General features: G+C 38.0%; 1 protein-coding gene across 2 annotated transcripts in view; it reads left to right on the top strand.

Moving 5' to 3' along the window:
- The window catches only part of LOC141429542 (parapinopsin-like), a gene marked incomplete in the record, with an annotated part of 194,628 nt that overhangs the window by 81,112 nt on the left and 96,422 nt on the right, over positions 1-17,094 (top strand). For both annotated transcript variants that reach the window (XM_074089888.1, XM_074089887.1), the window contains 1 exon segment: positions 13,864-14,110. In XM_074089888.1, coding sequence (XP_073945989.1) covers positions 13,937-14,110 — 174 coding nt within the window.

Below are 17,094 nucleotides of genomic sequence, written 5' to 3'. Positions count from 1 at the left end.
ATAAAGCAGACGTAGGCGAATTAATCTGTGGATAAATCTATGCAGCTGTACTTGTGTTACTAACCTGACTTTGTTTTATTTATAGAAGATGAAAATTGATTTTGTATGTGGTACAGTCAAGGGCAAAGATATCGACACGGCCAAAGTTACAAAAATATGTATACACGACTTTATGCATTTAGCATTAAGGCCGTGTATACATATTTTTGCAACTTTGGCCGTGTCGACATCTTTGTCCTTGACTGTGCGCACAGCAGAAAAAAAATATCATTCACTTTCTTTAATTTCCAAAAGGGGCCCAAGTTCTTGTGTGCCCAGGGCTAAGGCGGCCAAACCAAACCAAACCACAAGCCAAACCAAACCAAATCGTAGGGCCAAACCGTATGAAAGACAATTTTTCACGTTTAGTTACAAATCATAATTGCCTCATTATGATCTCAGCTACAAATTAAAATTTAAGTTTACAACCCTGTTTACTACACAGACGAACCTGTTTACATTTTACGCAGCAAAAAAAATATCGAGTGAAAATCTGACATTGCCTTTGACAGCTATGATTGTGACAAGCCGGTATCATTTAAAAGAATGAAGACTGGCCTGGGTTTCTTCGTCAATGTTAAGGGCAGTTAGTGGAAATAATCTGTTTAATCGAGTTTCTAATACTTACTTTATCGGTGTACTGCCTTTTCGGCGAAATAGGTTTCGCCAAATTTCACTTAGCTACCAACCTTTCGCCGAAGTTTCATTTGGCAAACTAAACATACATAACATAACTTGGCATAACTTAACTTCGCATATTTCTTATTTTCGCAACATTTTTATATTGCAAAATTTTACTTCATCACACTCTTATGTGGCAAATAATTATGTAGCAAATGATTGGATTAGGCAAATAACAAATTGTCAAATAACATTTGGCCAATTTTTATATTGCAAAGTTTTACTTTAATATGATTTGATGAGCAATTTGCGAGCGAAGCGAGTGAGCAAGACGATTCGGAGCAGAAGCGACTTGGATAGTTTAGGTTCAGAAGGTTAATTTAAGGCTTCGATGTTAGGTTTTCTTATAGCAGCCAGGATAACTGCCACTAGGAAAGTAGGTTGAATGCCATTCAATATTTTGCTAAATTAACGTACATAAAACTAACCTATTTCCTTCCCCGGGACTCAAACTAACTGTATACTTATCGAATTTCATCTAAAACGGTTCAGTGGTTTAGACGTGATGAAGTAACAAAAATACAAACAGACTAACAAACTTTCGCATTTATTATATTAGTGGGATACACTTTTTTCCCTTGGTCACGCCAAAACTTTCAAACTACTTTACTGATTTCATCTGCCTTTTTTTAAATGAAAAATTAAATTAAAAAGTTTATTCCACACACGATACACATACAATTATTACTACTAAAACAACAAAAGAATAAAATATAAAACAACAAATAAACAAGCAACATCTTTATACCTATATCTTCAATACTTTGCTTTTATTGCTTTACTTCAATTTGCTTCAATACTTTGTAGAATGTTCTTGTGTTCGTTAGGGCCACCACTAATTACCCTATACATTGTACAAACAAAAGTAAACGCTGCACTATATGTTGGAACATTTACTCCCAGCGATACCATTCATGGCTAAGCATCCCCAATTTCGGGATACTCGTAAATTATCGTAAGTGTTTGTCTTGAGGTCGACTTGTTCTTGTTCCTTTGTGAGATATCTGTACCCTACGACCCAGAGGGGCTACTACGAAATTCCAAAATCGAAGTTCGTATCGTTTCGTCCCTCTCACTCTCGTATTAAATAATATAAGCGTCAGCGGGACGGCAAGATACGAATTTCGAATTTTGCACTTCGTAGTATAGGGCCAGAAACGACTCCGTGCGACCGGCGATTCGGCGAGCGTTTTTCTGTGTTCATTGCGCGGCTGAGAAGCCTCGTTGCGCAGTGGTTACCTGGCGGAACACGCAATGAACAGGAAAAACACGCTTGTGATCGTAATTAGTCCGTCTTAAAGAGTGCTTGGAGTGCAGGGTAATTAATGGCTAGGGCGTGAGCTGCCTCCGGCCACTTACGGTAATCAAGACGATAATGATCTAGAAAACTCCATTCTTTATGATTATTTCCTTTTCAAAGTCACAGTCAAAATATATTTATTCAATTTAGGCTAAAACAAGCACTTATGAATGTCAAAAAAAATCTAGCACCGGTTCGGAAAAACCTCTGTTGAGAAGAATCCGGCAAGAAACTCAACAGACAGACAGATTTACAATATTATTAAATGGTATCTTTACATCACAAGTATTTTACACAACTTTATTTTTAACACAATAGGTTCGCTTTTTGAAGGGATCGCTAATGCGAATCGGAATTATTTCCAAATATCCCTGTCCGCCTTTGATATATTGTCTTCTTGACAATAGATCTGAATTTTGTATCCGTTTCATTTATAATATTTTTTCGACTCCCAGCGCTGGTCTTATTTTTCTGGTTTTTCTGTGCATCTATATTTTGGTTTGTATTTTCGATATCTTGTCATACACCAAATTTTTATTCGTCCGAAAAACCAAATTTTGTTGAAATCGGAGAGATAAAAAACGAAAACTAACTAACTTTTAACTCAAGGTACAATGGTAGATAGAAATGGCCATTTACTTGATTTATTACCGCTGTCATTGGCTTTCTGATATGCAAAAGCGTGTTTAGATGCCACAACCTTGGCTACGCTGGCAGACACAGGGCTAACCTTCGAGCCTCGCGGTCTGTGGTTCTAGTGTTATGTAGCACGGTGAAAAACATTTATCCAGGTTATGATAAGTGAATACTGACATTGTCAGCGATTGAGTGAAGTAACAAAGATATTAATAGATTTAATTAACATAACATACAACACAGTCATTAAATTAGAATCAGCACATACAATTTTAACAAAAATTATCGTATACACATGGGTAGTAAACTTATTGGACCGGTTTTAATGTCATGTTACATTTTCATTACATAAATTACAAATAATAAAATCAAGTCAGAAGATAACTCGTATTGTAATAAAACAATACTAAATTAAATAAATAAAACAAAAAATACTAAGTATCTACTTGGCACAAACGTACTAACTAATTGTATTTATTGTATCTCCGTCTTGTACATACACATAAAAGTAACAAATAATAAGAGAATTAGATTTACAGAGGCGAACTTATTCGTTAGAGGGATCACTTCCAGTTAATATCTTACTTATAATAAATGCGAAAGTATGTGACTGATTGAGTTTGTTTGTTACTCCTTCACGCTGAAACGGCTGGACGGATTTGGATGAAATTTGGTACGTAGATAGGTGGACATCTGGAATAAAACATAGGGTACTTTTTATTCCTATATTCCCACGGAAAAGGGATAAAATCTCGAAACAACAACCTCTGGGCTTAGAGTCATGAAATTTGACATGATTGTTTTTAATGTGACGTCAACGAAAACCACGATTTAATTTTTGGGAATTCCCACGGGAATACTGCGAAAATCCCAAAATTTCAATTCAGCTGCTGGATCTAATGATTTACGTGTGCGAAGCCGCGAGTAAACACTAGTTTGAAATATTGACAAGAGATCAATATCGTTTTTTGTCTCACTGCGCACTGTTGCGTGAGGTTTTTAAGTATGGCTTTCAAAGTCTGTTATTACGGGCGTGAAAACAAAGTTTAGATTAAAATCATATTTAATACACCTTAAAACCGTACCATAAAAATATCGAGCATGCCACAGTGTTGTAGGTATAGTCCCCGTTTTGTTCGGAAAAAAGGGAGGACAAAAGTTTCCGAAAGACAAAACTGTCTCAAAACACAGACATTCCTTGCCCCAACGCATATTCATAATTAATTCATATTGCAAAATATTCATAAAATTATTCTAATTATAAATAAACCCGCGTAGCTCACCCAAAAACTATGAGATTTGACATTTCGGAGACCTCACGCTACACTAGCGCCGCTAGCGGCCCTCATTGTACCCTCTTAATCCCTATCCGTTAACTTTATTATAATTAATATTGAATTAATGAAATAAATGATGAATCGTATGCCCGAAATAGGCAAACTGTTGAAACTAAAAGAATTTCTTTGCTCACCCGCGACCTTATGATAGTTACGTTTATGCAGTACTGGTGTTTCGCACAGGTAAATCATTAGGTCCAGCAGCTGAATTGAAATTTCGGGATTTTTAAAAATTCCCGTGGGAATGCTCGAAAATTAAATCGTGGTTTTCATTGACGTAACATAAAAAAAACAATCATGTCAAATTTCATGACTCTATAAGCCCAGTGGTTGTTGTTTCCAGATTTTATCCTTATCACGTGGAAATATAGGAATAAAAAGTAGCCTTTGTTTAATTTCAGATGTCCAGCTATCTACTTACCAAAGTTTATCAAAATCCGTCCAGCCGTTTCTGTGTGAAGGAGTAACAAACATACTTACTCACTCACAAACTTACTTAGTTACTTATTAGTAGGATATGCGTGTTCATGCAGTTCCTCCACCTACCCTGTAAGAACACACACAAATCACACAAACCATTAATCACCACCATCACACTACACTGGCGTGTTTCGAACTCAACCAGAGTCCGAGAGAGAGAGAGAGAGTTTTAGTTAATTGATGGGCCTACGCAAAGTAACGCCTGATTCAATAAATTATTCAAACTGTTGGAACTTTTCGAGGCATAAATGTTAACGGAACTGTTATGTAATATAAAGTTTTTCGTCGAGATTTATTTTCGACGCCTCATAATTCAAAAATAGGTTAACATAAACGGAAAAAATTATCAACAGCAATTTAAAAATTTCTTGTATGTAAATGTTATTAAGTATTGCATATAATAACATCGGAATTGATATTATTATTACATCAAATTTCATACATGTCTCAAGAACAAAGCAATTTGATAGGACCTTAATTTTAATATCAATCGAGATGAAGAAAAAAAAACTTTATAACACACGACATTAAAGTCGGGGCAGCATCTAGTTTGTCACTGAATTAAAAAAGATACCTACTTATGGTTGCATAACATGCGTCTGGAAACTTTTTAATTACTGCCATTGATGTTGTTGCAAAGATTAGTTTGTTTTGTTCATAATATGCATGAAGATCTGTCTTCAGTGTATGTAACTGTACATCAAAAGTCACATAAAGTCACATAAAGTACTTACATTACAGGCTTCGCTTTTTACCAGGTATAAATATTAGCGGACCAAATTATCTCATCCTGGCACGCGCCCGATTTATTCTAGTCACGGTAAATCATTTGAAAGCGTGAATCACGCAAATTCAATTTCTATTCGCAAATTAAGTCCTATACAAATTTTTGAAATGAAAGAAGCATAAACTCCAGCTTTTACAGATTTAAATTACATATAAAATGCAATGATTTCTATTCTTGTTAAATTGGTAAAAACATACAATTCTCTTTTCAATTTTATGTAGTAGAGTTGAGTCCTTTAAATAGTTATCAATAGGTAAAAAAACTCGAGAAGACGACCTGTAGTATTAGTAGGGATTTAATTTAAGTCATTTTTCGAATATGGAACATCGACTTATCTATACGGACACGTTACTACAACAGAGGCCGTATTACCTAAAGTTTCTGGCGCTCGCGATCGCAATCAAATTACATTTTTTGTATGCGAAATCTGTCATTTGATTGCGATCACCTATACTACCGCTGTGTGGTGCCTGTGGTCATGCACGGTCCCAAATATCTATATAGTTTGCTCACAATGTGCATAAAAAATAATATTATCCGTCCCTATGTTGTACTTACGTGTCTTTAAAAAAATAACTGTTAACATAGGTAGGTAATTATTGGTATATCTATCAAAATTAAAAATATGACAATTAAGATTAGGTACGTATTTATTATTATGGTTCTTCGTAAAATCGCGCAATTAATTGCAGCAGATGCACGCTTCTAATTTTAAAATTAGTGTCTAATTTTAATCACTTCATTTACGGTACTTACCCACGTAAAATTATTTCACAAGGTAGTGTGGGTGATCCTCAAAAAAAATTCCTTACTCAAGGGCTTCAACCGCCTCATTATTTTTTTAGGGTTCCGTACCTCGAAAGGAAAAACGGAACCCTTATAGGATCACTTTGTTGTCCGTCCGTCCGTCCGTCTGTCAAGACCCTTTTCCTCAGGAACGCGTGGAGGTATCACGCTGAAGTTTATAGCAAATACTCAAGTCTACTGTCTCTTGGAGCTGTGAAAATATCAAACTTCTAAGCCAACGCAATCAAAAGATACAGCCGTTTATGCCGAAAATTTCCGCAAATTTTCGAAACTCGCAAGGGAATCAAAACCTACAGGGTACTTCCCGTGAACTCAGAATCTTGAAATTTAGTACGAAGCAACGCAACGTCGTTAGATAAAAGAAAAATTGCGAAAACCGTAAATTTTTAGTTATATCATATAATAAAAATATTTATACGGAACCCTCGGGGCGCGAGTCCGACTCCGTACGAGTTGGCCGGTTTTTTTTAAGAATGAGCTATATGATTCGATGATATTTTTTTCGATTATTTTTAGACTTCCTGTATTTCTACTAGATAGCATGGACACTGTAACAAATTCTTTTAGCATGTCAAAAAACGTGCCCACGAAAATCATACGGAATAAACGCCCGAAAAATACCTTCAAGAATCATAACCGCAATTTGTAATATAGTTAGATTTTTTTTTTAAGTTTCTCTTAGGTACACCCTGATACACCACTATATACTGTACAAATGGCAATTAGTGATTCCTCGAAAGCAGGAATCATTGAAACTACCGACGTATAAATCGATAAATGTCCGAGAATATCCAATCACTGAAGCTTCGTTGCCGCTGTATAAATTTGAATTTGAACGACGAAATGTTAACGAGTTTTGTTTAGTTTAACCTTGATGAAAAAGTTTGTTATACATAACATTTTTCGGACTAACCCTACCGGTTCTTTACCAGTAACAGCGCGCCTGACAACCGAGTAATTTAGTTAAAAAAAAACAGAGCATTTGTAGCTCTCAACCTTGGCGCTGGCAAAATTGTCCCTTTAGATAGAAGCCATTTATTAAATAAAAAAACATATAGGATTAACGGACACAATTGAAACGATGCTAATATCTGCTTGGGCGTGAGCAAGAAAATAGCTTTATGTCCTCTCATTTCTCATGTCACGCGATACTTTCAGGATCATAGCATGTAAAGCAAAATAATCTCGTTCACTAGCTAGCTAGCTTATCTCACTATAACACAAATGTACTAAACACTGATTTTTGAATAGCAAAGCCATTACGAAAATATATCTTAACTAGAGTTTATCCGCAGGTTCGCATGCGTTAATCATTACTATCATTAGATCCAGCAGATGAATTGAAAATCCGAAATTTTAATAAATTCCCGTGGGAATTTCCATAAACTACATTGTGGTCTTTATTGACGTTGCATTAACAGTGCCTCATAACTCTACAATGTGTGGCCCAGAACCGGGGATAATATTAAAATCAGAGGCTCTATAGATCACTGGTAATTGGATCATCATGGTCCCACTTAATTAAAATCAAAACTTAACATTAATTTGACTTGACCGTTATTCGAAGCTTATTTTAATTGAGATAGGCACTACGTTTCCCGCCGATTTTCTTTCTCTTTCTATTGGTTATCCCTTCTCTTTCCCTATACCCCCACCACCTGGTAGTGGGGATGTAGCGTTCTTGCTAATCCTCAGAACTTTTATTCTTCATTGGCGTCTAGTTTCCCGCCGTGAACGGTCGCCCACTAAAGGTACGACCACTGTATGTACCCAGTTACAAGTTACTAACTAACAGTTAGAAGTATACATTTATTTCACAAAAGCAGGTTGTGACAAATTATTCACGTAAGTTCTTATTTATTTTCTTCGATTTAGGATTATTATCTGCTACACACAGTTTATGCAATAAATATTTCTATTTCTAAGTAACAAGTAACCAAGATTGTGCAATCTTTAATAATTTGCTATTACTTTTCGAACGTTAAAGTTTTGAGTAAGAAAAAATACCTACCCTCTATTTGGATATTTATTTTTTATTTTGTATCAAATACTGTTTAACGGTTTTACCGTTCGTTCTGTGGTCTTATTTATGTGTATAATTTTAGCCTAAAGTGCCATTTGCATATGTGTTGTCATGGATGGTGTTGATGGAAAGCGAGATGCCACATCAGGCACACAAGCGACCACAAGCGGAGCGCAGGAGCGCTCGCGCAGTTCCAGCTCGTCGAGTAGTAGCAGTTCCTCATCGGAATCTTCGGCGTCGAACTCTAAGCGCAGGCGTCATCGCAGGTCAAAAAAAAGGGGGGGCACAAGAAAGTCCGATCGCAAGGAATTACGTAATTTGTCCAAGCAAGTTCAACAATTACGCGCACAGCTTGCTAGTGCTAACAATCCTAACCGCTTTTGCGACGACGTGTCAATCATTTCAGACTGCAGTCGAGAACTATATGAAGAAAATGAGCCGCCGCCAAAGCCTATTGAAATACCGGGAACCCCAGTTGAGTTTAGCTTTGCTCTTAAGACAAAGCTAAAGGAACCGGCAATGCCACACACGTCAGAAGAGCAATTAAAATTACTGTATGACATCCAACAGTTTGGTAAAGAATGGTATAATATTCGATATGCAGAGTTGCAAAAACTTTATAATCATACTCCCGGCTATACAGATTTGGAATCAAATGACGAGGTAAGGCAATATGATTTGAATCCTCATTTAGTACAATCAGACCGAGCCTTTGGGGCCCTCACCTTTTGTGCAGTGAAACAGCAAGAGGCATTGCACGCCGCAGTGCAAGACGTGCTCGCTTGGGCACAAGCTGGCGGAGAGTTTACCCTCGAAGCTTTTCGAGAAAAACTAAATAGTGTATTTTTAGGTGGCGAACTTTATAAAGTTTCTGAAGATTTTTTACAGTTAATCTCCGGTCACAGAGCGGAAATAATACAGATGAGGCGTAATGGTATTACGAAACATGTCAAAGACCCGCTTGTCAAGTCTGCACTACGAAAGATTCCTCCATCGGGAACGTCGTTGTTCAATGAAGAACAGTTTGCAGCTGCTATTGAAAAATATGGAGGTGTTCGTAAATGTTTTTGGCCATTGAAAACAAACCCTGCTTCGCAAGCAGGCCCATCTAAAGCGTCAAGCGCTCCCTCGCAGGGAGTAGCGCCACACAAAGTACTCTCGCAGGGTACTATTTACGATCATGCGCACACGCATGCTTTCCCGCCCCCGCGGGGTGGCTATTACCAAAATTATGACCCTTCGCAAGGGTATAACACATCGCGCGGTGCGTCACGTTACAATACCGTGTCAAGCAACCAGAACTCCTTTCGAGGCCATCAACAAAGGTATAATCAAAGAAAACCGCATTCTTCAGGCCGAAAACGAAAATCGTCTCCCTCAACATCGAGACCTAAGCATTACAAGCGAGGAAAATATTGACTTTCAGTTCAGAGCGGGTCGCCTCGCTCAGTTTTACAAGGTGTGGGAAATAATGCAAGCTCCAAATCATTTACTGAAAATCATAAGAGGGTATCGCCTACCTTTTATCCAGATACCGCCTCTTATTCATCCGAACTTAGTCGGAAATACATTCGAATGCCCACATTCGGAACAAATGAGTCTTGTTATCAATCAAATGGTGAGCCAGGGCATTTTGGAACCGGTCGACACTTCACCAAGTTTTCTTTCCACGATATTTCTCGTACCCAAGAGCGACGGCAATGCTCGCCCGATCTTAAACTTAAAGGCTCTGAACAAATTTATTATGACGGAAAAATTCAAATTACTAAACTTGCACCGCGTGCCAGCGTTTCTTCAATCAAAGGATTGGCTATGCAAGATAGATTTGTCCCAAGCCTATTTTCATATACCTGTGAGCAAAACGCACAGAAGATTCTTACGTCTTATATACGGACAAGTCCTATTCGAAATGACATGTTTACCATTCGGGCTAAGTACGGCACCCAAAGTATTCGCGTCGTTCACGAATTGGATAGCACAAACCTTAAGAGAACTCGAGATACGGGTCATTGTCTATCTCGACGATTTTTTAATTGCTCACCAGAACAGAGAAACCTTATGCCAACACGTGAAAATAGTAACCCAAAGATTAGAGAGGCTAGGCTGGCTAATAAACTACGACAAGTCCACGTTAACCCCTCAAAGAGCACTAGTATATCTGGGTGTTTACTGGGACCCTTGGGTAAATCTCAAAAGTCTCCCAGCAGAGAAATTACCAAACCTTATAGCCCAGATTCGCAAGATAATGTCCGACAGCAAAATCAATCGGAAGGATTTAGAAAAACTGATTGGCCATCTGAACTTTGCCAGTTTTACAGTCCCAATGGGAAGGTTGAATTACCGTGCCCTGTTAAATTTAATGAATACAATCCCAGAAAATTCGAGAAAAATATACACAGTACCTACAGATGCCAGGGACAATCTAACATGGTGGTCACGCAATTACCGTTGCCCCTCGTTAATTCATTTCCCTCCTCCAACACACTTTCTAGCGACGGACGCATCGGATCTCGCTTGGGGAGCGCAGCTAGACGGTCAGTCTCTCTCGGGGCATTGGACAAGCCTAGAACAGACCTTACATTGCAACCAAAAAGAGATGCTAGCCGTGTTAAAAGTCTTGGAAGGTCACGGTCAGTACCTGAGACACACTACCGTCCTAGTTCAGAGCGACAACAAAACGGTAATAGCTTACCTCCGCAATCAGGGAGGAACGAGGTCGACCCCACTTTTAGAGCTAACATACCGAGTCTACCATCGTCTCGAACAACATCAAATTCACTTGAATTTGTCTTACATCCCGGGAAAATACAACAGCCACGCAGACCATCTTTCAAGGATACGCACACCACCAGAATGGCATTTGCTCCCCGAATGCACAAAGAGAGTATTCGCCAAATGGGGCATACCCCAGATAGACCTGTTCGCCTCCAGGAGAGCACATGTAGTATTCAACTACGTAACGCTCGATCAGAACGACAAAGGAGCACTTTATCACGACGCTTTTTCTCGGACTTGGACTTACGACTTGGCATGGGTTTTCCCACCGCCGTACCTGATACCCAAGGTGCTAGCTCACCTAAACCAGGCCACAGGGATATACCTGCTGGTAGTTCCCCGTTGGCATCAGGTGTTTTGGCGAGCAGATGTAAAGGCACGCGCACTGGCAGCTCCATTCACGCTGCGACATCTCGACAGAGTGCTGAGAGACATGAGTACAAACTTGCCACCGCCCTCAGTACAGGAAATGGTCCTGGAGGTTTGGAGATGTGGGGGTGGACAAAAAGTTTAACCAATTGGAATTCTGAGCAAATAAACCTTCTTCAGAATTCTTGGCGTGCCTCTACTCGTAGGACATATAACGCAGCCTGGAAAAGATGGTTGACTTGGTCTGCTCAGCATAATATTAACCCTACTGGGCCCTCAGGCGCAAACGTGGCTAGATACTTAGCTGATCTTTATCTAGTCGAAGGACTGTCTTATAATACTATTCTTCTGCATAAGTCGGTAGTCTCAACCTTGAGTAATGTAGATTGTGCTAATAAGATCAGCTCTAATGCTCTGGTTAAACAAGTACTCAAATCAATATCTCTAAAAAACCCAGTTGCCCTAAAAGCTCCTATTTGGAATATCGACACTCTTATAGAGCACCTAGTGAAATCCAAAACTAACGAAAACAACATTTTTGAAGCTTGCAGAAGAGCAGCGCTACTACTTCTTCTCTGTTCTGGACGAAGAATACACGATCTGACTTTACTTAATGTTGATCCCGAGCATTGCATAGTGGAAGATGATTCCATTGTTTTTTGGCCTGTATACGGATCTAAAACCGACTGTTCTACATACAAACAGTCTGGTTGGAAACTGTTTCGGAACACTAGCTGTCAAGGTTTAGATCCAATTTATTGGATCCAAAAAGTTATGGTCTTATTAAAGGATAAGAGGGATTCAGTTGGTTGTAATAGTTTATTTGTCAACTTCCGAGGTGAAACAAAAACAGCCTCACGTGCTGTTTTAGCGGGATGGATAAGATCAGTGTTTAAAGAAGCAAGTATATCGGCAACACCAGGAAGCATACGTGCAGCGGTTGCCTCCAGAAATTGGGTGGACAACGTACCTGTGGAAGAAATTTTGTCTCGGGGAAATTGGCGCTCCAGTAATACCTTTAGTAAATTCTACAGGCGCGAGGTTATGCCTGCTGCTAATACAGATCGCTCTCTTAATGTAACTCATTTATTTCAGCCTGTTGATTAAGTGTCAATTCTGCCAAATATTCTTTTGTGCGATATGTACCTTGGTATCACTTCCTTTTGTATGAAATATTTTTTTATGTTTAATTTTGAAATATTATGTTACCTCTAAGCAAATTAGCTATTGCCTATTTATGGTACATTGGTTTCTAAGAGATTTTTGTTGTTTAATATGATCAGATTGTTTCTATGATTTAATTATTTAAGACTTGAATATTTTCAATGATTACTAGAATTGTACTGCTGTAAGCAACAAAGTACCTATTTCCTTTTTGCTTTAATAATATAACGTTACTTACTAAGGACTCCCTGTTTTTAATTTCAAGCCATTCATATATCGTGTCACATTGGCATCCTTCTCTACCACCACCAGGCGATAACAAACAGGTCTCAATTAAAATAAGCTTCGAATAACGGTCAAGTCAAATTAATAGACGCGTTTTACCTACCAATAAAACGCATATTAATTTACTTACCTTATTCGAAGCTTATGAGTAATCTCTGCCTGCTGGATTAATTTCGATCCAATGAAGAATAAAAGTTCTGAGGATTAGCAAGAACGCTACATCCCCACTACCAGGTGGTGGGGGTATAGGGAAAGAGAAGGGATAACCAATAGAAAGAGAAAGAAAATCGGCGGGAAACGTAGTGCCTATCTCAATTAAAATAAGCTTCGAATAAGGTAAGTAAATTAATATGCGTTTTATTGGTAGGTAAAACGCGTCTATTTGTTTTTTTTCTAGCAAACTTAATCGTAAATTCAATGTACGCCATCTTAGAACCCAACTGACGTCGCCTGTCACGCTACAAATATCTAACATTTTGTTTTACATTGCTTCTTCGATGAACTTTAAAGTGTCATAAAAATTAAAAAAACGAATTAGTTTTAAAAGTCGCTGAATTATTTGCCCCTGTTATAGGCCACACACGGTATACCCAACGGTTGAGATTTCGAGATAATATCTCGATCTTGTGGAAATGTCGGAATAAAAAGTATTCCAGATTTCCAGCTACGTAGATACCAAATTTCATCCAAATCATATATACTCGTGTAGTACAGGAGTGCACCGATAAATGGCGCTGCTCCCTAATTAAACTAACTAACGATGTGTAAACTTAGAATTGTGATTACCGCGGCTTAGTTAGGGACAGCATTGTACTTGGTTGGCTGCATTCAAGTCATTGAACACCTTCCAATATAATTCTGAATAATAGTACGACTCTGATCGCAGTACGGTGTCTCGCTCGAAACGCCTGCTGTTCTCCGAGTGTATACCCAAAAACCCACTCGGTTGTAATTGAGTTTGCCTAATAAACCGTGTGAATATATAAAGTCGTTTCCGTCGCATTGTCAACCCCGCTACACTCGTAATTTATACGAAATGAAATTTCTTTCGTTATTATTATTTTTAAACTCTTTTTGACACGTTCTCTAACTGCACAGATCTCCACCTCTACTTATTAACTTTAAACACCTCCACCGCTACTCATTAACTTGACCTAAGTATACATTTCTTTGTTTTCAGATGCGTGCAGTGGGTCTGTTTAAACGTGTAGTGTAGTGAAGTGTTTTCTGATGGTGGCGCGGTTCTGTCCACAATGACGTCATTCCCGGTCAACTGGAATGACACGATGGTCAAGCCGTACGACGAGTTCCCCCTCCTCATGCCGAGGTGGGGGTACGTTGTTTCGGCCTTCGTGCTCTTCCTCATCGGATTCTTTGGGTTCTTTCTGAACTTGATGGTGATCCTGCTCATGTTTAAGGATCGGCAGGTAAATATAAAAATAAGCAGAGTACAGGGGTACAATTTTATGACAGGTTCTAGTGTACTACATTCCTATATCGATAACCTCAATTATGGATGCTTACGCGGTACGGAATACCGAGGACCTGGGTTCGATTCCCAGTGTTGGTCTTATTTTTCTGGTTTTTCTGTGCATCTATATTTCAGTTTGTATTTTCAATTTATGGATGCTTGTTTTATACTAGTGATCACTCCAAGTTATGTTTGTAAAAACATGTTTTTATTAAAAGTGTAAAAATTAAACAAAATAATATTAACTACCTACTACATAGTGCAATGTTACACCCTAGCTATAAACTAGCGATCAACGTGTGTTTGTGTGTATGTCCGTCTTTCACGCCGTAACAGAGCGACGGATCGACGTGATTTTTGGCATAGAGATAGTTTATGGGCCCGAGAGTGACATAGGCTACTTTTTGTCCCGGAAAAATGCACAGTTCCCGAGGGAACAGCGCGCGATAACCGAACACCACGCGGGCGGAGCCGCGGGCAAAAGCTAGTAGACAATAAAAACGTCAGTCGCCAATACAAGTCAAAATATGATGAAAAATTATGTTTCATCTCGTTAGAAACACGAATAGAGTAGCAAAAATTACAGACATGATTAATTTAGTCGAGTAGTCTCAAATTTTATATTCATGTCAGTAGTTTTGTAGCAAAACCTACAAAGATTTCACCACACCTCAAATCGGTCCTTCGAGTTAAAAATACCACCTTCTTTTCGTAGTCGAAGCGAGTCGCGACAGGTTGTCTATTCAGCGAGTTGATTTAAGCTTTAGATGTTTCCATTACAAATAATCCAAATACCCAAGTCTGAAGACTATTTCTAAAGGCTAAGTCTATTTGTTGCTTCAACCCCAGACCTAATAAAAGTAACAAACTTGTCATGCGAATTGAAATTACGAGAGACCTAGATATTATGTCTGAACAGCTAAATATTTATTGATTTTCCCGGCTTTGTCTTTAAAAAAGCGCTTCTAAATTTAATGAATGGAAAGAATTATTTTTTTACTATGTCTTTAATAATTACGGAGATAGAACCGCATTGAAAATACAATATAAATCCCATTTATTCTATACTAGCTGGCCCGGCAAACTTCTTACCGCCTCATTTTTTTATGTTTTTTTTCATATTTACTCACCTTTTAAGCCTTCCCTGGACTTCCACAAATAATTCAAAACAAAAATTAGCCAAATCGGTCCAGCCGTTCTCGAGTTTTAGCGAGACTAACGAACAGCAATTGATTAATTCTTATAAAAAAAATATTCTTATATCGCTGCACAGTACTAAAACGAACGTCTAATTACTTTTCATCACACTTGCTCGTAAACAGTATCGAAACATGTAGGCTACCTTGCCCCCAAATAAAACCCTCGACCTTAATGTGCTTGTCATGAAACCCGTGGTCGGTAAATGAGTCATTGCCCGTACTAATTTTCATGTCATGAAGCCCAAGGTCGGTAAATGAGTTTGTTACTGCATGGCGTGCTGCTGCTTCGTGCGCGCGCTGCACACGCACGCCATGCACATGCTGCGGAGGGGGAGGGCGGCGGGGAGCTGGCGCTGCCAAGAGCGCAATCAGCGGTATCGGCAATTTTTGAATTAACTTTTTGCCAAATTTCATTTAAATCCGTCCAGCCATCAGCGTGAAAAAGTAACAAACATACTCATTCACTCACTCACTCAAAAAACTTTCGCATTTATAATATTTATAAGTAGGGAGGATGCTGACTGTATTTTCTAAACTAAACTTGCATTAACATCAAAGATCGAACGAATTACCGTCGTTGTTCGCAATATTAATTTTAATAATAATAAAATAATTTGTTGCCACAGAAAATAAGACTATAATACACAATTAAAAAAAAAAAATTACATGTAAGCAGGTCATATTGTGGACATTACTGTAATTAACGAAAAGGTTAATAAATTAATTAAAGTAGGTATTGAAATTAGAAAGAAAGAAAGAAAGAAAAATCATTTATTTAACGCCATAAAAAACAAACATAGGAACAAACATAGAACAAATAATGACGCTAAATAGGACGATAAATTACATTTGTCTTCTTGCGGAGATAAAAATTTACAGACGCTTCCAAAATAATCACCGTAGTAAAATTTTAATAAAAGTAACAGTTGTTGTCGTTGAAATAGGAATACCTACTGAGCATAGAAATATTGGAAAAAAAATATTTATTTTCTTTATTAAATCTACATTTTAGAGCGTTTGCACACACACTTTCGGATTCATAATCATAATATCGATGGGTCCTATGTATAAGGGCCAGTGTTTTTTTTTTTAATTTTGAGTTTTGCGCGTTATAGGTATATATTTAGATAGTGGGTAAAAAAAATATTTTTCGAGTTTTCACTGACGTAAAATGGCCGAACTAGATGCAATTTTAACGTAAAAGGGCTAAACGTACGTTTGATACTTTTACGCGGTAAATCCCGGGGCGGTTTTTTTTTTAATCTGTGGGCATAACTGCCATTTAGGTCCTTGTACGTCAAGCGGAACGCCGCTACCCCGATACTACATCGTAATGTGATTGTATTACTTTTTTAAAAATTCTCCAAGTATCTTAGGTAACGTATTTTTTACCAAAGATTTTAAAGTTGAACGCGTATATGAGCCAAAGTACCACATAGATCTTTTTACTGTCTTTTTGAACACAAGTTTATTTCCCAGAAATTCACGTATATGGGCGTATGTACAATAACTTTTAATGATAAAATATTTTATTACAATTTATTCGTTGTGGTTGAAGGACAGTGTACTATTAGCTAGTGTGCCAAGTTTTAGAAGTCTCGGATACACCATCTCTAAGTTACGACAGTTTTTGACTTTGAAAGCCCGTCCTGTAAACTAAGGATTTTACACTTAAGCCCTTATACGTAGGACGCATCGATATCGGTAAAATAAACAAAGTATTAAAAAGAGAAGCCGAAGC

This window comes from Choristoneura fumiferana, chromosome 7, assembly GCF_025370935.1.
Source record: "Choristoneura fumiferana chromosome 7, NRCan_CFum_1, whole genome shotgun sequence".
NCBI lineage: Eukaryota > Metazoa > Arthropoda > Insecta > Lepidoptera > Tortricidae > Choristoneura > Choristoneura fumiferana.
The sequence above is the reverse complement of the archived record's forward strand: the minus strand, read 5'-3'. Positions and strand labels throughout refer to the sequence as shown.